Genomic DNA, 22,563 nt, shown 5'->3' on the forward strand with positions numbered 1-22,563 from the left:
CTACTTCACAGGGTTGTTGTGAGAGAGAAACTTAAGTATGTAGTACACTGCTCTGGGCTCCTCATCCCTTGAATCAGAATTTGGAACCATCTATTACCCACTATGATGTATTTAATGAGTTTTTTGCGGATAAAATCTCTCGTATTTGGGCCGACTCGCATTTAGACCCCACAATTACTGCTGTGTCTGAATCGGAGGTGTCCAGCAACTCCTCTTATGTGGTCAGACTGGATCAGTTTCAGTTTGTGACTCATGAGGATGTGGACAAGCTGCTTGGAGCAATATGGCCTACCACCTGTTCTCTTGACGCTTGCCTGACATGGCTAATACTATCTGGCAGGGAGGTTGTTGTAGAAGGCCTAGTAGAGATCATAAATGCTTCTTTGAGGGATGGCAGGATGCCTCCTTGTCTTAAGGAGGCAATTATTAGACCACTTCTGAAGAAGCCTGCCCTGGATTCCTCAGAATTGAGCAACTATAGGCCTGTCTCCAACCTTCTGTGGCTGGGCAAGATAATTGAGAGGGTGGTGGCCTCCCAACTCCAGGCAGTCTTGGATGAAACTGATTATCTAGACCCGTTTCAGACCGGCTTTCGGGTGGGCTATGGGGTGGAGACTGCCTTGGTCAGCCTGATGGATGATCTCCAGTTGGGAATTGACAGAGAAAGTGTGACTCTGTTGGTCCTTTTGGACCTCCTCGGCAGCTGTCGATACTCTCGACCATAGTATCCTTCTGGAGCGTCTGAGAAGGTTGAGGGTGGGAGGCACTGCTTTGCAGTGGTTCCACTCTTACCTCTCGGGGCAGATTCCAGATGGTCTACCTCGCGGACTGTTGTTCTTAAAAAACGGAACTTCAGTACACTGTCCCTCAGGGCTCTGTATTGTCTCTGATGTTGTTTAACATCTACATGAAACCGCTGTGAGAGATTATCGGGAGATTTGGTGCATGGTGTTATCAGTATGCTGATGACACCCAAATCTGTTTCTCCATGTCAACATCATCAGGAGAAGGCATAACCTCCCTAAATGCTTGCCTGGAGGTAGTGATGAGCTGAATGAGAAGTAACAAGCTGAGGCTGAATCCAGATAAGACAGAGGTACTTATTGTGTGGGGTGGTAACTCGGGAGATGATTTTGATCTGCCAGCTCAGGATGGGGTCACACTTCCCCAGAAGGAACAGGTACACAGTCTGGGGGTGCTTCTGAACACAGACCTCTCCCTGGTGTCCCAGGTTGAGGCAGTGGCCAGGGGTGCCTTTTATCAGCTTTGTCTGATAATGCCAGCTGCATCCATTTCTTGAGATAAATGACCTCAGAACAGTAGTACATCTGCTGGTCACCTCCAGACTTGATTAGTGCAATGCACTCTATGTGGGGCTGCCTTTGTACATAATCTGGAAACTGCTGTGGGTCCAGAATGCGGCAGCCAGTTTGGTCTCTGGGTCATCTCGGAGAGACCATATCACTCCTATCTTAAAAGATCTATGCTGGTTGCCAATAAGTTTCTAGGCAAAATACAAGGTTTTGGTTATAACCTATAAAGCCCTAAACAGCTTGGGTCCTGGGTATTTAAGAGAACTTCCTCGCTATGAGCCACACTGCCCATTGAGATCATCTGGAGAGGGTCATCTGTAGTTGCTGCTGGCTTATCTGGTGACTGCTCAGGGAGAGGCCTTCTCCATTGCTGCCCCGTGGCTTTGGAACACAATTTCTGCTGAAATAAGAGCCTCCTCGTCTCTTACACCTTTAAAAAAGGCAGTCAAGATGCATTTGTTCAGCTAGGCTTTTAATTAGATAGTGGGGCTATTCTCACGATTGCAGAAAATTGGGCTAGCCCAATTTTCTGTAATTGTGAGAACCACCAGGCTCAGCTGCGAGCCCGGTGGTTCTAGAGCGGGTAACCTGCTCAAGTACCCCTGCCTTAAAACCAGGAACCTGGTTTTCAAGATTGTTAGTAGCCGCGGCGTGGTTCCGCAGCATGCCTACTCATGAGGAGACTCCAGAGGGGAGGCGAAAAGCTGGCTCCGGGGGTCTCCCCAATATGCCCTGCACGCTCGTGCAGGGCATACTGGAGCTTCCGTGGGCAACACAGCTCCCCAGCCCCTGCCGGCTCCATCACGGAGCTGGTAATCGGGCTTCCGCTTGCTTGTGTGCGGGGAGAGCAGGCTTAGCCCGCTCTCCCCGCTCAACTTCACAAACCGGGTCTCACTGATCATGAGACCCAGCTCGTTGTTTTAGTTGTGTTTTTAATAGTTTAATGGTTTAAGTTTTAAATTGCTATAATGTTTTAATCTTTTTATCTGTTGTTTTTATTGTTTTGTTGTAAACCACCCAGAGACTTGTGTTTTGGCCGGTATACAAATGTGTTAAATAAAAATAATAAATAAAATCTGGTTGTTGAAGTCCAGCTGATATGTAGTTCTACAAGTCTTTTGCTTACTTACAGTGCCTTCCTATGCATGTTTGAAAGCAAGTCCCATGCATTTCACTGGGAGCTACTCCTAAATAAAGACACGTTCATAGGATCAGCTTGTAAGACTGCAAGGAAAGATCTGTATTTGCTGTGTCTTTGAAAAATGTTTACTTGCTTTCTTAGGTAACCCTTAGGAATTGTGTGCCAATGTGTTTGTAATTCTCTATTACACATTTATGTTTAGACACATCCATTTTGTGTGTGTGTCACTGTCTGCTTTTTTAAGTTAGTCATAACTAAGCACCATTGAAATCAATGAGATGTCACTCAGGAATAATTTATTGAGTTAAGACCCATTCACTTCAAACAGTACTTTGTCAGGACTAATTTGATCTGGATCCTTCCCATTATGACATTCATTTGATATTCTTAATTATTTACACAGTGCACAAACATGTCTGGATTCCTGGAGAACATGAGGTGTTCAGAATGTGTTGACTGGGGAGAAAAACGAAATACAATAGCTTCAATTGCAGCTGGGGTGCTGGTGTGTATATGTAGCCCTTTTCTTTGTATTTTTGTTGCCTTCATAATAATTTTCTTATGTCCTGTTAATTTAACACAATACTCCCACTGGCTTCTGTAAGAATGTTATTAGATTATGATCCTGTAATTGTGTACATAGCCATATTTAAAATATGCTTCATTTAATTTAGTTGGATAGTACTATGGGTAGCAACCCTGGCTCTCCAGCAGTTATTGAACTACAACTCCCATAATCCCCAGCCACCATAATTATAGTGGAGATGATGGAAGTTGTAGTTCGACAACAGCTGGAGAACCAGAGTAGCCTACCCCTGATCTAGTTATACATTCCAAAAGGGCTATGAAATGTATCACTCCACATGTGTTGTACTGTTGCTGTCTTAAATACTAGATTTATTTAAAGATTAATTATAAGCTTTTATGGGTTAGATGCATGAAGTGTTATCCTCAATAGGCAGCTATAGATCTTATGAATATAGAACGGAAACTGTAAATGTGGGACCCAGAGACCATAAAAAGTGGGTTATTACATTTCTGTGCAAGACTCAAATGTATAAAAGATACGAATAGTAATATACGGTAGTCATAATAGTAATAACTGGGCATAATATTCATTTAGCTGTGTTAATTTAGTGTGTGTGGTTTGAGACTGCAGGTTTCTTGCAATCAAGGACCATCTTTTTTCAAAAGACTTACCTGCATATTCAGATCAACGTCAGAGGCCCTACTCTGGGTCCCTCTGCCATTTGGAATATTGCAGGTGGGTGCATGAGACAGGGTCTGCCGATCATGGTGCCTGGGTTGTGAGATGCTCTCGCTAAAGATACCACCTTGCTCCAGCACTGTTTGTCTTTTCAGCGGACATTTAAGCTAGAAGGCAGTGTATTTGTAATTCTGATCTACTATTCACTTGTGATGCATTTTTTGCTGTGGCTTTTTACCTATCTGTGTTATGATTATTCTTAATGTTTATCTTGTGAACTGATAAACTAGCTAGGGGGTCTTTGGATAAAAAGAAAGGGCAGACATATTTTAATAAATGCAAACATAAATCAGATGGAGTCAGATTTGCTGATCAGCTCTAGTTCAGCAAATTCATCCTGGAGCTTCCCTTTCAAACATATTTTTTTGTTGGGATATTCTTACTTTGATGTCAGCTATGGAATGTGGGAACTGAAATGTTCTGCCACTGGCTTCTGAATTGCTTCCTTTGTGCAGTCAGAGTCATGTCCACTTTATAGGAGTGTTGTATTGATGATCACATTGGAAACTGTTGTGTTCAAATAGTTTTTTACAGGTTGGTGGATTATTATAGATGCAGCTGTTAAATATCCAGAGTCGGGTGACTTCAACCATTCATACCATGCCTGTGGAGTTATAGCTACAGTTGCATTCCTAATGTAGGTATAATTCCCATCACAGTAGTACAAATATTCTTGTAGAGTTTTTATTAAAATGTATATCAGTATGTAAAAATGTACACATCAACTGGATTTCCTATTTTTATCTGATTATTTATTTGTTGCGGTTTATTTTGAATAATGCAGGGAATAACACGTGTGATATAGACCATGGGATAACTGGAGTATTCAAGACCTAGCTTCTTATAATAAATGACAGTATTTATTTATTAGCCAGTGATGTCACCTTTAGTGCTGTATTTAGTCCAGAAATACAGATCTGGATATTTAGATCTGGAGAATTTGCTTGTACTTTATGTAACAATTTAAAAAGGCTTATTTCTTCTCTCGAGAGGAGAGCTGGTCTTGTGGTAGCAAGCAGGACTTGTCCCCATAGCTAAGCAGGGTCTGCCCTGGTTGCATATGAATGGGAGACTTGATGTGTGAGCACTGCAAGATATTCTCCTCAGGGGATGGAGCCGCTCTGGGAAGAGCAGAAGGTTCCAAGTTCCCTCCCTGGCATCTCCAAGACAGGGCTGAGAGAGATTCCTGCCTGCAACCTTGGAGAAGCCGCTGCCAATCTGTGAAGGCAATGCTGAGCTAGATAGACCAATGGTCTGACTTGGTATATGACAGCTTCCTGTGTTCCTTCTTTTTAAAACTCTGGCATGTAACTTGGGCAGTTTTGGGTTTCTGTTGAAGCTGAAGTCTTACTGGTGGAAAAAAATATATAATGAAAACAGAATTGAAAAGCCATGGGCTTTTTAAAAAAAAATCTAGAGATGCGAACTACAATTACCATAGCCCTTCTAAGCATGTTGCATGTTCCTCCATCCCACTAGACTAGCACATCTAGTAGACTAGTATTGCTAACACAGACTGGCAGCAGCTCTCCAAGGTTTCAGGCAGGAGTCTTTCCCAGCCCTACCTGGAGATACCAGGGATGAACCTGTAACCTTCTGCATGCAGATGCCCTTCCACTGAACTACAGCCCCATTCCCTACAGCAGAAGTTCCCAACCTGTAGTTCTCCAGATGTTGCTAAACTACAACTCCCATCATTTCCCAGCTACAATATTGTGGCTGGGGGTTATGGGAGTGGTAGTTCCGCAACATCAGGACGACCACAGGTTGGGAACCTCTGCCCTAAGGGGAACATCTTACAGTGCTCACATGTAGTCTCCTTTCCAAATACAAAGGAGGATGGACCCTGCTAAGCAAAGGGACAATTCATGCTTCCATGAAGACCAGCTCTCCTGTTGTGCAACAGTTGCCGAATGACTGCATTAAAACCACCTGTTTTAATGCAGCCTACTTATGGCAGCATGGATGTACCTGGTAACCCCTGGTCTATTTCATGGTGATGTCAGAATGTAGCATGGTATGTACTGCTTCCATGTTGGCATGATGCAGTATTGAATAAGGAGCACTGGTCCCTCTAAGGCGTGTGCACGTGTGCGCACTCACAAGTTTTTGGATGTCTGCTCAGTTCATTTTAGATCCCGCTCAGGTTGAATCAGGAAGGCCTCATTCTGAATGCAGGTACGCACACACTGCCTTGATACTGCCATCCAAAACAAAACTCGCCCCACACATAGATACAAAAAATTATAGGGACCACTGATAAGGAGTTCCCGGAATATTTGCTTGGCTACGGGGAGGGGTGTATATGAGAGAGCTACATGGGTGCAAGTAGAATTAGCATCCGATTCTTGAGATTTAAGCTTTAATGTGTTGATTTGTCTGCACCCAGTGAAATATGTGCATAAATCTGTAGCAAAAGACTATTGGAATTGTGATTCCCAGTGCAATTCAGCTGAGAGAGGGAGAGGTTCATTTTTGAGCCAAAACATCCATCATACAAACTAGCACAGATGTGTAAGGAAGCAGAAATCTTTTTTGGTTTTATTGGAAACTGTCCCAAGCAGAATTGTGCTGGATGGGCAGGGTAGAAACAGATATGTCATACCTGAAGGTGCTGAATTCGGTTTTCTTTTGTTCATATAGGATCAATGCAGTATCCAATGGACAAGTGCGTGGAGATAGTTACAGTGAAGGCTGCCTTGGGCAAACAGGTAATCTTAACCAAAACAAGTTATAGCCAGCTCTCCCTTCAGTTTCTGGCTCAGCACTGCAGCAGTCTACTTTCCACAGTTCTTATAAACTGTACAGAAAATGAAAAGCAGAAATACAGTGTGCCATTTTTTATATTATTTATTTATTTATTTGCTACATTTTTATACCGCCTTTCTGCCTTGACAGAGGCACCCGTTCTTTACAAGATTAAAAGAAGCAAATGATAGAAGATTAATAAAAGGTCATTTCAGGCTGTTGGTCTTTTCGGGAGCCGAGGACAAGAGCCCCCTGGCCTGGGCGCCTCCTTCCTTGCCTTCCTCTTGGGGCACACTGGTCCTTCCATACTCCTGGGAAGGTGGGGGAGGGGCTGCCCCAACAGATGCAGTAGGCATTGCCCGACAATTGTTTTGCAAAAAACATGCAATGAGGAAGTCTAAGGCAGGCAAGAGAATCCCCCTCCTGAGCTGCACAACTGGTAGTCAGAGGTATACTGCCTCTGAACCCAAGACATTGTGACTAATAGCCAGCAACAGACCTGTCCTCAGATGAGTTTGTCTAACCTATATATTTAATTCTCTTATGGCCAACTGAGTAGGGAATTGCGTGGGGATGCGTCTGGATTCCTGCTGGAACTCGATGAGTTCCAACCATTGCCTTGGGAGGGAACGGCAGCCAGGGAGGCAGGCGGGAGAGAGGAGGAAGAAGCAGAATTGAAGGGGAATCGGCAGAGTCAGGGAAAGGAGGGAGAAAGGAGGAAACCCAACCCATTGCCTTGGGAGGGGACGGCATCGAAGGCGGCGAGACACCAGGCATCCATCCTCGAGCCTCCCAAGGGGAAGTACGGCCGCTTTGGGAGCAGCGCAGGTGGGAGATAAATAATGGCGGCATTGGTGAGAAAGCAGAGGAGACTGGGGCAGAAGGGGGCGGGGGAGAGAGGAGCGGGCGGGCGAGAAATAATGGCAGCCGAGTGGGTGTGCTAGACATAAATAATGGCAGCAGTGATGAGAGAGCCGAGGAGACTGGGGCAGAAGGGGGCGGGGGAGAGAGGAGACTGGGGCATAAGAGGTGGGGGAGGTGGGCAGAAGGTGGCGGGGAGTGTACTCCCACACAGATGCTCTGTGCAGGTTCAGCTAATTACCTTTTAAACATCTGCTAAGCCAGGGCTGCACAATTTCTGCAAGTGTTGGAGTACAACTCCCATCATCCCTGACTTTTGGCCACTGTGGCTGGGGATGATGGGAGTTGTAATCCAACAGCTGCCAGCAGCCTGAAGTTGTGCAGCCCTATTCCAAGGTAGTGGCTGCTTCCAGATATTGTGGCAGTAAAATTCCATGCATTTAATTGTGCATTGTGTGAGGAAGTATTTTTTCAAAGAATTCATTGTCAATCCGAAGTTTGAACCCAGATCTCCCTGGCCCCCATCCTGCGCCCTAGATTCCACACTAGATACCACACTAGATGCTCAGAAAGGATGCTTAGGGTGCAGCAGTGAGAAGTGCATGCTTCAGAGGAGAAATAAGTTTAAATGCCTGTCTTGAAAGTTTGCACACATTTGGAATACCACATTTTCAGATGTTTCAGCCATAAGAGGCTGCAGCATGGAGAATGTGTAGCTTCTATCTAATGCACCTAAGCTTCACAAAGCCCGTGTTCATTTGTGCCCAGCAGGTCAGATGTTGCCCATTCTTTATATATATGCTAAGAAATTCTGCTAAATAATGAAGCTGCTTGTTTTTAAAATATTTTTTTAATGTGTACTTTTGTTTTTAAGGTGCTCGCATCTGGCTGTTCATCGGTTTCATGTTGGCATTTGGATCTCTGATTGCATCTATGTGGGTCCTCTTTGGAGGCTATGTTATTACTGGTAGGGTAACTGTTAAGGGCAGCCTTACAAATACAACTTGCAATAAGAATATACATTTTCAACTGAAAGCTCCTTGGGGGCTGGGACCCTTCTGTTTCTTGCTTATGAAACCCTGCAAAGTGCTGATGGTACTGTATAATAATAATAATAATAACAACAACAACAACAACAACAACAACTAGCTGACCCCCGCACAGAGCATCTGTGTGACCATATACTACCCCCAACCTCCAGCCCCAGTCTCTCCTGCCCTCCCCCCTGCCGCTGCACTTCTTGCCCTCCCGCTGCCGCACCTCCTCGCTAGCCCTCCATTTTCAGGCAGCAGCCGCTGCAGCCCCTCCTCAGCTCACCAGCTGCCTCCACCCGGCTCCCTCCCCTCCTCCCTGCCATTTTCAGGCCGCCACCGCCCCTCCTCTTCGGCTCCCCCCTCCCTCCCTGCCATTTTCGGGCAGCTGCCACCGCAACTCCTCCTCAGCCCACTGGTGAAGCCCCTGCCGCCCGGCTCCCTCCCCCATCCCTGCCATTCTCAGGTGGCTGCTGCTGCAGCTCTTCCTCAGCCCACCAGTGTCCTCTTGCCTCTGCTGCATCCCCACATACACACGCATCCCCTGCTCCGCATTTCCACCCACACGCTCTGGCTTAGTGAAATAATTATATAGATAATAATAATATAACAACTAACTTAACCCACGCAGAGCATCTGTACACTAGTGCTTGATTGCTCCACTCACCCTCTGCCACAGCCCCCCTCACCTCAGAGATGTCTCCACCCTTACCTGAGCCACACTCCTGCTCCTCCTCCTCCATCCCGTTGCTTCCATCCCCCTCATGCCTCTTGGTCACTCTTCCATCCCTTTACTCCACCCCCCTCACCCCTCTTTGTCGTGGCTGCAGCATTGCTAATTGACCAGGCCCTTCTTTGCTGCCACCGCCACCATGGCCACTCGTTCCCATGACCGCTGACAGGCCCAGGCCTGTCCCTTGCCTGCCTGCCTCCTTCCGCCAATGGCTTCAGTTGCCCCAAACAGCAGCAGTGGTTAACTGGGCCCTTCCTTGCTGCTGCCGCTGCCATAGCCACTAATTCCCCTCAGGCCACTGGGACCTCCTCCCTATCTGCATATGGAATCCCCACTGCCCAATGAGGTGCTTCGGCTTGCAAACTCTTGTAGAGTTGCCATGCATGGGATTAGACACGGGTACGCCTTAGAGAATTATATAGATAGATAGATGATAATAATAATTATTATTAATAGGAGAAGGTGGAGGAAGAGGTGCCACCACCTCCTAGATGAGAGACTGCCTGGGTACCCCCATATCTGTCTGTAATATCTGTGCCCCCCAGGAGGATAGGGCTTAGGGTGTTGGTGGGATGTATGAGATCAACACACACAAGGAGTCGGCTTCTGATACTTCCAACAACTTCCAATGGCAATTCTGCACCAGATAGAGAATCCTGGGTACTAACCTTGCTGCCAGCTTGGGTTTTTGAGCAGCCTAGTGGCTATGTCACCCTAGGTCTCTTGAGCTCGTCACTCCCAGCTGTCCCTTGTTGCTTCACAGGGATTGACAGTGCTCTCCTCCCCTTGCTGCATCAGCGGCTCTCCAGGATGCTCCAAAACTTTGCCCAATCTGCCTCTGGAGGGCGAGTAATCTCTCTTCTCACTCAGGCCTCCTCCCGGACCACCCCCTCCGTTCTGTAGCCACCCCTCTTATAGGAAGCTGCCTCCCTGTCATGGGGCTCAGTGATGACACCAATCCAGCCTTCCCTTGGGCCCTCAGGTATGGCTCATTCCAAAACCCTTGCTGAGCCCAGGCTATCCCAGCCCCTCTCATAAAAGCTGATGAGAGCAGATGCTTCGCTCTCCAAGCATCAGAGATCCATCTCTGCTCCTCCAGAGACTCCTGTTGGGCTCTCAGGACCAACAGGGACCACACTGCCACCTTGAGTTCTATGGCAAAAGCCAGAATAACCAATTTGGTATCTGCCCTGGACCCAGGACTTGAGATTGTATTTGTGAGCAGGCACCCTAGTGGCTTCTTTTTTGAGTTACTCTATTTACTTGGATCCAAGGCTAGGTTTTTTCCAAGTTTTTAAATATTAGAAAGCAGGAGGTCATTTTAAATTCAGAGTCCTGCTCCTTTTGAGTAAGTGCAGGTATATAACCCCTACTTTTGGGGGGGGGGGGGTTGTCTTCTTTTCAGAGTCTGATTCAGGTAAATATGGTACTAATATTTATAACTCTTATTTTTATTTACTCTTCTGATTGAAAGGAGTATTTAGTTTAAAAAAAATAGCTTTTATTTAATTGCAGGGTTCTGACAGATTGCCTCTGATACCACCACCAAAAAATACAAAATAACCTGGATGTTGACAGGGGAGGTGTGGTAAGAATGTACCTCTGGATATCAGATAAAAGTGTTTTTCCCCCCTTCCCCTCAGACAAAACAGACAAACTGCCAGTGTATCCAGGAATAGCCGTCTTCTTCCAAAATGCTTTTATCTTTTTTGGGTAAGCATTAGTTTCTTTATTTCTGCTTGAGCCTAGCTTGCATGAATGGTTAGTATTTAATTGGTCGTCCGGGCAGATGAAGGTTGTGGAGGCTCTTGGTTACTTTTGATGGTAATACTCAGCAAATCGTTTCCAGTTCATGAGTGCAATTTAGCACTGTGTTACCAAAGCATGAATGGCTCTGGCATAGGGATGAATTGCTGATAAAATGGGCCTTCTTTGCTGCTGCACAGATCCCACAGTGTCACAAAAATGGCTGTACAGTACCTGCATTTTTATGTGTGGCCATAAAGAGATGCTTGGAAATAGTACAAGAGCCAGCTGGCATGGTCAGTACCATCTGTGGGGAAAGATTGCTCATTGTGGTTTTTAACCAGGTCTTACACCCCTTGTATCAAATGGAATATAGATGATAGCACTGCAATACCTTCAGCATGTTCATATACTTTTATTGTCCCAGCCATCAGACCTACAGCAGCCAAATATGCAGTGGTGGTCTAAAAAGTTTCGAAAGCACAACAATTGTTATAAAATTTTATCAGTGTTGTCCGAGGAATGGAAATTAAAATTGGCATTCATGTCCTCTAAAGATTACTCCATGGAGAGAGAACATAAGAACAGTCGGCTGTATCAGGCCCAAGGCCCATCCATTCCAGCATCCTGTTTCACACAGTCTGCTCACTGTGAAAGTTTGTTCTGTGCAGAAATGACTGCAATTTTACCCTAATCATTTGGGAGTGGGGATAAAGGAGGAGTGATAGCACAGAGAAAACTGTTAAGTGCAACAATGCTTTCCCCTAATTTTCCTCTCTAGGGGCATAGACATTGCCAGAAATCACTATGAGCATTCATCCCCTGAGATGGTACCAATGGCTGAAATTTGTGGGGCTGGTGCATTGACTAAAAAGGAAAGGGTGCTTTCCACCATGCTTCTGTACTACAGAAATTAGGAAGTTGTTGTAACTTAGCTTTTCCACCAGTGATTAAGCAAAAAATCACTGCCCACACGGATGTCTTTTCCTCCCCTAATGGCACTCATTTAGGACTTTGGTCAGTCCCTCTTTTAAAGAGAGAGGCCATAAGTACCACTGAACATTGGCCACGGTTGCCTTAGTCTTGCTACTGAATAACCACAGCCTGTACCCTCATATTTAGTAGTACTTTCCTGTTAGGTGCTCCCATTGTTGCTGGGAGCCATGTCATGTAAATCTAAAAAATCTGAATGTATCTAAAATATTTTCACCCTCTTTTCATTACCATGTTTTCAAACTGCTGCTTGGCTGTTTTTGATGCAGCCTTCTTAATATTCTGTGTAGTTAATCTTGTGTCTCTTTTGTTCATTAACAGTGGTCTGGTCTTTAAGTTTGGTCGCACTGAAGATCTGTGGCAATAAGGGCATCTCTGCTGTTAGTTTTTTAAATGACCCACTCCATTTTGTAAACACTAGTATCTGATCAGCAAAGATGAAAACTGTCCACACTTTTACAATCATGACATATATTTCCGTTTTCCTTTCTGTTTGAGATAGCTTCCTATTCTTGGCTTTAAATATTGTAGCTTGTGACTAAAATGCAAAACTGACCTTGTAAAATGCTTTTACTAAATGTTTTTGTTATAAATATTCAACTATACAAATGTGGTGTGTTTGCACAGTGTAAAAGGCTATTTTTAAATATGGAAATATTTGACATTTTGTATGTAAAGTTTACAGATGGAAGATGTTAACTCTGTGTATAAAACTGTAATGGAGATATGTACTGGAAAAATTCTTGCTTGTTTGACTAAGATGGCAGTTTCCCAGCTGTCTTTTGGGTTCCTTAGAAGCTGATCAGGCATTCCTCAGAGAGAAGGACAAGTTTCCTTCAGAGAAGGAACATCAGGGGAGCATTGGTTATGTTTTAGGGCACAGCCACACAACTTTGGCCCTCCTGCAAATGTTGGAATACAGTTCCCACCATTCCTGGCTATTGGCCACTGTTGGTGAGAGATGATCTCAAAGAGGAGAGCTGGCCTTGTGGTAACAAGCATGACTTGTCCCCTTAGCTAAGTAGGGTCTGCCCTGGTTGCATATGAATGGGAGACTAGAAGTGTGAGCACTGTAAGATATTCCCCTCAGGGGATGGAGCCGCTCTGGGAAGAGCAGAAGGCTCCAAGTTCCCTCCCCAAGATAGGGCTGGGAGAGATATTCCTGCCTGCAACCTTGGAGAAGCCGCTGCCAGTCTGTGAAGACAATACTGAGCTAGATAGACGAATGGTCTTGCTCAGTATATGGCAACTTTCTGTGTTCCTGTGATGGAAGTTGTAGTTAAAAAACAGCTGGAGAGCCAAAGTCATCCTTTATGGCATCATTTTAGTCCAAGTGGGGGAACAAGTGAAGTATACTGAGGATGTATCCCCAGAACACACCCCAGAATCCTCTGCAGGGCCAGATTTAGGCACGAGCTAAGTAAGCTACAGCTTAGGGTCTCACATGATGAGAGACCCCTGAATACCAAAAAAAGGTCTGAATTGCAAGTTTTAAAAAATTGGTTAAAAAATAAAGGAGAAGGGGGAAAAGGCTAAAACAGACATGATTTTTTAAAAGGACAAAAATATATGTATATGGCTACACAATTATCCTATTGAGTTTATAAATCTGTGCAGAAAAAACTGAGTTGTATCAAAAATTTATTAGACTAGGTTTAGACCACCGCCCGCCATCACGGTTACAGGCAGTGTTTGCCTTTCAGAAGAGCACTGCTGTAACCGTGAGCAACACGGCGAGGAGGGTAAGGGGGGCCCTGGGCAGCCTTTGAAGCTTGATGTAGTTTAGGGCCTCAGCATGTCATAATCAGGCCCTGATCCTCTGCAGGGTACTCATCTTTAGTAGATGAGTCAGTGTGGAAAATGAAGGGCGAGAGCTTGAAAGCCACAAGGTGAAGTGCTGTGCTTATGCAAGAAAGGTCCAGTTCAAAATTAATATGTCTCCCCCCCACCCCAGCACCCTCCTTAAAATCCAAACTATCCTCTAAGTCACAACAAGAATGTGCATTACTGGAGTGAATGTGATAAGATTCACTTATCACTGCAAACAAATCTTTAACAAGGAAGAGCAAACACAGAACTTTGGGTGGTTTTAATAAAGCAGATATTAAACCTCATTTTTACACTGTCTTATGGCCGCAGGTGGAAAGTGATTCTTTCCAGTGTCTCGTTGGCTGCAGTCTGGATATGTGTATTCAGTAGCCAGCAGCTAAATGGGGGAACTAGAAATGAAAGTATAGTGTTGCATGAGAAAACAAATCTTAAATAGTCACACAGAACATTAAAAAAAAACACCTTTACTTTTTTTTAGGGATCCTGATTCTTCACACTACATTCCTACAGGTATTTACTAAGGGTCAGACTAGATGTGACATGGGTGACCCATGATCAGATTTCCAAAAGTCTTTTCCTTTGGTTAAAAGCTGATCTAGTGGGGTGGGCAGTTTGGATTAGGACCACAGTGCTAGGGGAGGGGAAGTTTCTCTCCCTGTGCCATTTCCACAAGTTGAATCTCTCACATGCATGTCAAAGCTACTATTAGCGATGCTAGGGGGGAAATACAGTGGAATGGGGGGGGGTCCCTCTTGCCCCCCTCCCTGGGCAATTTGTTTGTATAGCACTTCATACAATTATAAATGTTCCCCAATTTATATTGACCCTTCTCTTATAAGGCTCTTGAGATGCATCTGCCATTGTACAGACACAGAACAGAACACACTAGGACTCTTCTCATGTTCCTGAGTCGGGTCCTATCCAAGTTTGGGAGCTGTGTGCACTCCTGTTGCTCTCCCGTTTTCCAATCGGTAAAAAGCAAGATAGGAGGGGGAGGATGAGATCATCTGCTAAGCAGCTGCTGAGTTGGAGGGCTTTCCGTCCTACCTTGTTAAGCAGCTGCTGGATAGGACAGAGCCCTCTGACCCACCAGCTGCTTAGCAGACAATCACTTCCTCCTCCTCCTACCTTACTCTTTACTTAGATGACTGGAAAACGGAAGCACACACAGCTCCCAAATCTGGATAGGACTTGTCCCCTACCCTCATTAGAATTGTGTAAACCCGGCCTACTGACTTGCTGAGTCCACCCTAGTGAATGCATAGCTAAGTCAAGCTAAGAATCTGAGCCTTCTAGTCCCAAGCTCCAAAAATCTTGGCTCCGAAATGCATTGGTACTGAAAATATTGGCCTACGTTTGTATATATCCCAAACAGGATTCATAGATTCCTTTTTAAGTCAATTCACACAACCCCATTTGAGCATATGATTGCCATCTCCAAGTATCTGAAGTGCTGACACACAGATGAAGGAGTGGCCTAGTTCTCTGTTGCTCCTGAGGGTGGGCCAGTGGGTTAAAACAAGAAAGCAGATCCAAGCTAGAGATCAAGAAGAATGTCCTAAAACGTCAGAGCTGTTTGACAGTGGAAACGTCTGCCTCAGCCAGTGGTGGACTCTCTCATTGGAGGTTTTCAAACAGAGGTTGGACAGCTGGCGGTCAGGATGCTGTAGCAGACCCTTTCACTGAGCAGGGAGTTAGACATGGAGGCCTCCCAGGTCCCTTCTGACTCTAAAATTCTGTGGTTCAATGAGGTCATTCACACAATCGAAAACTCTGTCCTACCTGGGTTTGGGAGCTTTGTGTGTGCTCCCAATTTTTGGTTGTGTGGAAGCAAGCTAGGAGGGAAAGCTGGGTAGAAGTAATTGTGTGGAAGCAAGGTAGAAGGAAAAGCTACCGAGCTTTCCCTCCTAGCTCTTACAAATAATGAGGGAGATTTATTTATTTTTTGAGGTGCTCTAGAGCAGGGATTCTCAACGTTGGGTCCCCAGATGTTATTGGACTTCAACTCCCATAACCTCCAGCCCCAGTGGCCTTTAGTTGGGGATTATGGGAGTTGAAGTCCAATAACATCTGAGGACTCAACGTTGAGAATCCCTGCTCTAGAGCACAAAGGCACCTGTTTCTAACAGCCCTCAGGGGTTTAATCAGTTTAGGGCTGGCAACTTGACCAACGAAGCACATGTGTAAGGAGGCTTTGCGGGAATCCATCAGGCACCCTATGCCGCTCCCTCAATCATCCTACGCATGTACTGTTGTGCCAGAGGGCTAAGACTTCCAGGCGCTGCAGAAGCACTTTGCAAGGTTGGAAACCTGTCGCTGGTCCTCACCAACAGGTTTCCTGTCTTGTAGAGTGCTTTCAGGGTGCATCCAATGCTCAGAAGTCTTAGTCCTCTGGTGTAACAGCATCTGCATAGGAGGACTGAATGAGATGCACACAGGCTTCCAGTGCATCCATGCAGAGCCTCCTTATGCAAATGCTTTGTTCGGATGTCAGCCAGGAAATACAAGATACCTAGTCCTTTGTATAAACCAGTTGTATAGCTCTTGGAATTACGTTTTATGAGTTATAAGGAATTGCACCGTTTTGTCATGTAATATGTTGTTATTCAATAAAAAAATATTGGGGGGGAATGCACCGTCCTTGTTTGAACTACGTTTATCTGATTATTTATTTTGCAAAGTTATAGAGTACTATCCTGTTAATTGGTCTCCAAAACAGTTCTGTGATTTTGGCAGTGATCCGTGAATTATGCATATGCCGTTGAAGTCGCAGTTTCTGTGCTATATTTAGCTCTTTAGGACGGGGGCTCTCAAATTTGAGTCCCCAGATGTTGTTGGACTTCAATTCCCAGGCAGTGTAAAGTCGAAGGCCATTGTAGCTGGGGATTATGTTGATTATGTATGGGGATTATTATATCGGGAGCATGAAGTCCAACAACATCTGGGGACCCAAGTTTGAGAATCATTGCTTTAGGGTATATCTGCAGTACAAATATATCTTTATTTTGCATCCGTTTTGCTATCATGGCGACAGGATGCGGAGTGTTCTTTGAGATCTTTAGCTTTCCTAAAAAGACTACAGTTCCCGTGATTACCTGGGGAGAGGGAATGGCTTGTAAGACAGTTTAAGTCTGTAACACTAAAGATGCCCTGTGCTGCTTCTATCCGGCTCTATGATTATTATTTTTTAACCTTGAGCTGCATTTCTTTGCTACTACCAGAAGGACAGGGGCTAGATGAAGAATCGCCCTGAATTTGCTTGCTGGAAAGATGTCAAGAAGGGGGATGTCAAAAGGGGCAAGAGACTCCTGTTTTATGATTCCTAAGCTACCTAGTGACAGAAGCCCAAGGTCAAACTGAATCTTACCTCCCAATAAGCTTGATCATCAAAAGGATTTGTTTCAGGGGGTGCTTTCCATAATGGATTCATTAAGAACAAACCTGGGTTTAAAGCAAAACCACAGAAAGAAATGCAAGTCAGTTTCCATAACACTGAGGAGGGTCTCACGATGAGTGAGACCCGTTTTTGCCGATACTGCGGGGAGAGCAGGCTAAGCTCGCTCTCCCCGCAGACCGTCACGGCAGGAGCCCTGGGTGGCTGGATCGGCCGCCCACACGATTGCCGGCTCCGTGACGGAGCGGGGGCCGATTGGCCCCTGCAAGCTCCAGCATGCCCTGCGCAAGTGCACAGGGCATGCTAGTGAGACCCCCGGAGTCGGGAGGCAGCTTTTCGCCTCCCCTCCGGGGGTCTCCTTGTGAGTAGCTGCAGTGCGGAGCCACGCTGCGCTACTCGTGATCAGAAAGCCTGGGTTTGCGGAGCGCTTTCTCTGAAAACCTGGGCTTTAGGGAGGGCTACTTGAGCGAATTACCCGCTTGTAAGCCACTGGGCTCGCCTGCGAGCCCAGTGGTTTACACCAGGGGTCCCCAACCTTGAGTCGCCAGATGTTTTTTTACTACAACTTCCATCATTCCCAGCTACCAAGGCCTTTGGTCTTTGTAGCTGGGGATGATGGGAGTTGTAGTCCAACAGCATCTGGAGACTCAAGGTTGGGGACCCCTGGTTTACATGATCAACAAAAATTGGGCTAGGCTCTCCTAGACCAATTTTTGTTGATTGTGCGAATAGGCCCACTATCTGCACTGAGCAAGCCATGGTTAAAGCAATGTGTCTGCCTTTCACACTTCTCTGCTTGCAAGATCTGGGGTCTTCCTTCACATGCTGTCCAAAAGCAGGTCTTAGCTTGACAAGCTTAATCATGGTTTTGCTGTACGTTTGGGAGCTTAACCCCAGTTAAAGCAACAAACCATGGTTAACACTAAGCATGAGCGGTATCCAGAGCACTAAAAAAGATCCAGCTTGTGGAATCTATTCTCTCTGGGGGACTTCATCAAATCTCATGGCTTTCTGTATCATAAGCTGATGATGCTCAGCTAGGACTCTCACCCAGACCTTTATCTAGTCCCAGTTCCCCATCAGTCTTCTATTCCCACCAAACTATTCCTACCTTTCCTCCCACTAAGACTCACTCAAGTTGTTTTCATGACTGATATCAGGATAGGAGGAGCACCCAGCCAGAGTAGGAGAGTTGTGCATGCTCCTGATTAGCAGTCGTGTAAACTCAAAGATCAAGGTAGGAAGGAGAGGAGAGTGAGCGTGTGGGAGGCGGAAGCTGGGTAGGATGGCTTTTCATGCTCCCTCAATAAAGTGCTTGGAACAGAATGTGGATTAGTTGTACCCATCATACCCAGCTCCTGGCTCATACATGATCACTCTCCCCTCCTACTTTGATCTTTGCGTTGACACAACTGCCAATCAGGAGCACGCACAGCTCTCCTACCCTGGCTGGGCACCTGATATCCGTCGGGAGAACAAGCCAAGGGAGTCTTCATAGAATACCATTCTTAGTGCTAACCATGGTTTGGTGCTCCTCTTGTCCGGATATCAGTCGTGAGGACAAGCCTACAAGCTGGCATCCTGACTTAACGAAGCTGCATTGCAACAGGGTTGCATTTCAGACCAAGGCTGCATAGGCACACACGGAGGGATTAAAACTATCTGCCGTTGCCTGCACCACCTGCAAAGATGTCGCTGAGGATCAGTCACCTCTGCAGGTAGCTGCAGAAGGAAGGGGAGATCATATGCCCACCCCTTGTATATGCCGACACGCCCTTAGTGTGGAAGGCAATGCTGTCAGCCAATATGTTCAAGAGTGAACATGATCTGTATGACTTATGCTGCGGGGAAGAGCCATAGCTCAATAGTACAGCACCTGCGTTGCACACAGAGAGGCTCTACACATGAGCAGTTTGGAGAGCCTGCAGGGCTTGTGCAGGGAGAATGGGCTTGACCACACGCCCCGCACACAAGCATTCCACCACCACCTCTGGGCAGCTGGATTGGCAGCCCACACAATTACCGGCTCCATCACAGAGCCAGTAGAGGTGGTGGGAGATCGGGGACCATCTGGCCCCTGGAAGTTCCAGCATGCCCTGCGAGTGTGCGGGGCAATTGTGGGGGAACCTCCGACACCAGGAAGCTTGTTGCAGCCTCCCGGTCTACTCACGAATCACCATGGTGGCATCTCACGATCGGAAAAATGGTGTTAGCAGAGCACATTGATTGATTACATTTTATATCCCGCTCTTCCTCCAAGGAGCCCAGAGCGGTAACAAGGAGGAGAACTTAACATACTTAAGTTCCTCCTCACAACAACCCTGTGAAGTAAGTTAGGCTGAGAGAGAAGTGACTGGCCCAGAGTCACCCAGCAAGTATTTGGTCTTGCACTTGCTCTGCTAACCTAATTTTAGAGGAGAGTTACTTAGGTTGGCTAGCCACCATTGAACCCCCAGGCTCGCCCTCGAGCCTGGTGGTTCTCACGATGGGGGGGGGGGGGGGAAACCGGGCTGGGCTCCCATAGCCCAGTTTCCCCCCATTGTGAGAATAGCCTCAGGAGGCTCTTCTGGGTTCTATTCCCATCCTTTCCAGGTAGGGCTGGGAACAGCTCCTATCTGAAACCCTGGAGACCTGCAGGCAAGCAATACTGAGCTAGATGGACCAATGGTCTGGCTTGGTATAAGGCAGCTTCCTGTGTTCCTATGTTCAGTTTGTCACCAGATCACAGGAAGCTGCTTTCCACTTAGTCCCCTTGGCTAAAACGGGTTCATGCTCTGGATATCCACCTGGACAAACACACCTTCCATTTCTCTCAGCAGCTTCTCAGCTTTTTCTCTTTGTATTAGCATGTTCTATCAAGACATACATTTATAGAGTCCCCAGTCACTTGGGCTCCAGCCTCTGCATGTTTCCAAGGATCAAGTCTGGTATCTCATGCAGAAATTGGTATACCGGGAATCTCACTTTAAACAAAACAAAACTTCGAGACCTCATGGACGCAGTAAAGAGGCTGGAAATGTACAGGCTGTGTCTGCACTGAACCCAGTAGTCAAGGAGAGGGGGGGCTTTAGTCCTTTCTCTCTCCCTTTCTTCCACCCCTCACCTGACAAACTATTCCAAACATATTAGAAATGCTTTGAAGAGTCACAAATGTACTGTGACTTTTCAAAGCAGAATAAATGAAATTTGCACCGTCTATTCTGAGCATAGAATTCAGTTTTCAACAAAACAAAATAGAAGTTGAGGTTGTGGGTTTCCCCCCTTTTTGGTAAAGAGGACACACAGTCCTAAGAATACTGCTCCGCAGAAGAGTCGTGAAGAGCCTTTGTGATACAAACCTGTAAAAAAGCCGGCGACCAAACCCATGCTAATGCTCAGGCTGAGAGCACCGAATTCAAGCAACGCTGCATAACCTACCCTGAAGATTAAAAAAGAGAGAGAGAGAGAGAGTTCACAAACTTGCAAAAGCTCTGAAATGAAAGCCAACCAAGATATTGAAACTATTCCCATGATTGCCCAAAAGCGGACTAAGGGAGCCCAGCACACTTTCGGGCGGTCCTGTGCTGCAACGAGAGCCACATGGCTCCCAGCAACTAGCCACGTTAAATCCCTCTCCCCTTAAATCCCCGTTAAACCCCCCTCCCCTGGTTTTGTGCTCGTGTGTCGCCGCAGCGCACGGCTTGTGGGGAACTTCTGGGGGCTGCGTGGCCCCTGATCCCCACAGCCCCTGGCGGCTCCGTGATGGAGCCAGCAGTCATGTGGGTGGCTGATCCGGCCGCCCAGCTACGAGTGGCTGCTCGTCTATGGGGAGAGCGGGCTAAGCTTCGCACGTGTCGTGTGAAGCGCCTCGCTGTCATGTCTAAATGCTGAGTTCTCTGTCTAAAGTGAGCATGAGCTAGTAATATATTTAACATTAATTCAAGAGTTAAGTTCTCCACGTTTCTGTTTGGCTTTACCATCTAAGTCAGTGGTTTTCAGCCTTTCTATTTTCAGATGTCCCTTCCCACACCAGCTGATCTTTGGTAGTCCCCATGCACATCTTAGGACAGGGATTCCCAACCTTGGCTACCAAGATGGTGGTGGACTACAACTCCCATCATAGCCCACCACAATGGCCTTGTGTAGTGATAGTAAGGCTTTGGGTCTAGTAATTCTACCAATGGAAGATGTTTAGATCACACAAGGGGCAATTTTCACTGATCTCCCTGCCCTTGACAGCTCCCTCGGCACTCTGAAGATACATCCCTGAGGATTGAGGGAACCTCAGTACTGATTTTTGGGAGGTCCAAAGGGCAGCAGAGGGAAGGGGGGATTGGTGAGAATCACCCCTCTTCCCATACATGAGTGGAACTCTACTACTCCTATGAATATGTATATGCCACTTTTCAACAAATATTCTCAAAGTAGTTTACAAAGAAGACTATATAAGAAATAAGTTCCGTGTCCCTAAAGAGCTCACAATCTAAAACCTACAATCTACTATTGCAAATACTGCCCAATGTGTAATGATAGGCTTGTTCTCACAACTGATATCGGAGTCGGAGGAGCACTCGGGGTAGGAGAGCTGTGCACGCTTCTGATTGACGGTCATGTAAACTCAAAAGATCAAGGTAGGGGGAGGGGAGAGAGATTGTGTGGGAGGCGGGAGCTGGAGAGGACGGGCACATCCTACCCAGATACTATCCCCGGCATTTTACCGAGGGAGGATGAAAAGCTGTCCTACTCACCTCCCACATAATCACTGTCCCCTCCTCCTACCTTCATCTTTGAGTTTACATGATCACCAATCAGGAATGCACACAGCTCTCCTACCCTGATATCGGTCGTGAGAACAAGCCTATTGTGTAATAATAGTGGAGAAGTGGCTCATGACATGATTCTTAGTATACTGACAGGGACAGGAATTTCCCTATTTCCATCGCTGAAATGTTGGAGGGTATGCAGTCGGGCACATGAAGCATTTTGCCGCCCATTGGCAACCAAAGATTTCCCGCCCCACCTCGAGGGGCTCGACGGCTATCTTTGTAAAGGGGAATGCGCCAAGGATTCTCCTTTAGAAGTAAAAGGGCTGTAGGTGGGAGGCAGGGGAAAGTTAAATCTTCTTTTTCCATCTTTGAAAAATGCCGGCAGAGACAGCTCCTCCCATGGGCCCACCTGCCTCCCAGATGCCATGAAATGGGTCAAAAATGGGCCAACCTGTCATTTGGGAACAGGCGGGCCCATGGAAGGCGCTTTCGTTGCCGCCCCCGCTGCGCAGCGGTATTTTAAAAAAGGTTTTTAAAAAGATTTAACTTTCCCTTGCCCCCTCTCGACCCAAGCCCTTTACTTGCACACCACCCTCCAAATTTGCCGCCCCTCAAAACTTGCTGCCATAGGCAAGTGCCTATGTTGCCTATGCGTTAATTCACCGCTGAATGCAATAGGTTTCCAAAATACTTCAGGGTTCCCCAGAATACTATTTGAACCACTATGTCAGGGATGGGCAACCTTGGTTCCCCAGCTGTTA

At 46.3% G+C, this 22,563-nt stretch overlaps 2 protein-coding genes across 2 annotated transcripts in view; one reads left to right on the forward strand and one right to left on the reverse strand.

The window, feature by feature from the left end:
- The window catches only part of TMEM50A (transmembrane protein 50A), a 19,261-nt gene extending 2,948 nt beyond the window's left edge, over positions 1-16,313 (forward strand). Inside the window, exons 2-7 of the mRNA XM_053268402.1 lie at positions 2,858-2,959; positions 4,246-4,358; positions 6,365-6,432; positions 8,205-8,297; positions 10,738-10,807; positions 12,155-16,313. Coding sequence (XP_053124377.1) covers positions 2,867-2,959; positions 4,246-4,358; positions 6,365-6,432; positions 8,205-8,297; positions 10,738-10,807; positions 12,155-12,200 — 483 coding nt within the window. The 5' untranslated portion in view covers positions 2,858-2,866 and the 3' untranslated portion in view covers positions 12,201-16,313. The remainder of the gene's footprint in view (positions 1-2,857; positions 2,960-4,245; positions 4,359-6,364; positions 6,433-8,204; positions 8,298-10,737; positions 10,808-12,154) is intronic.
- Positions 13,908-22,563, reverse strand: part of LOC128333200 (RH-like protein) — a 28,173-nt gene continuing 19,517 nt past the window's right edge. The window contains exons 9-11 of the mRNA XM_053268396.1: positions 20,396-20,475; positions 17,031-17,104; positions 13,908-14,052 (exon numbers count right to left, since the gene is read on the reverse strand). Of these exons, the coding sequence (XP_053124371.1) occupies positions 14,026-14,052; positions 17,031-17,104; positions 20,396-20,475 (181 nt within the window). The 3' untranslated portion in view covers positions 13,908-14,025. The remainder of the gene's footprint in view (positions 14,053-17,030; positions 17,105-20,395; positions 20,476-22,563) is intronic.

This window comes from Hemicordylus capensis, chromosome 7, assembly GCF_027244095.1.
Source record: "Hemicordylus capensis ecotype Gifberg chromosome 7, rHemCap1.1.pri, whole genome shotgun sequence".
Classification (NCBI taxonomy): Eukaryota; Metazoa; Chordata; class Lepidosauria; order Squamata; family Cordylidae; genus Hemicordylus; species Hemicordylus capensis.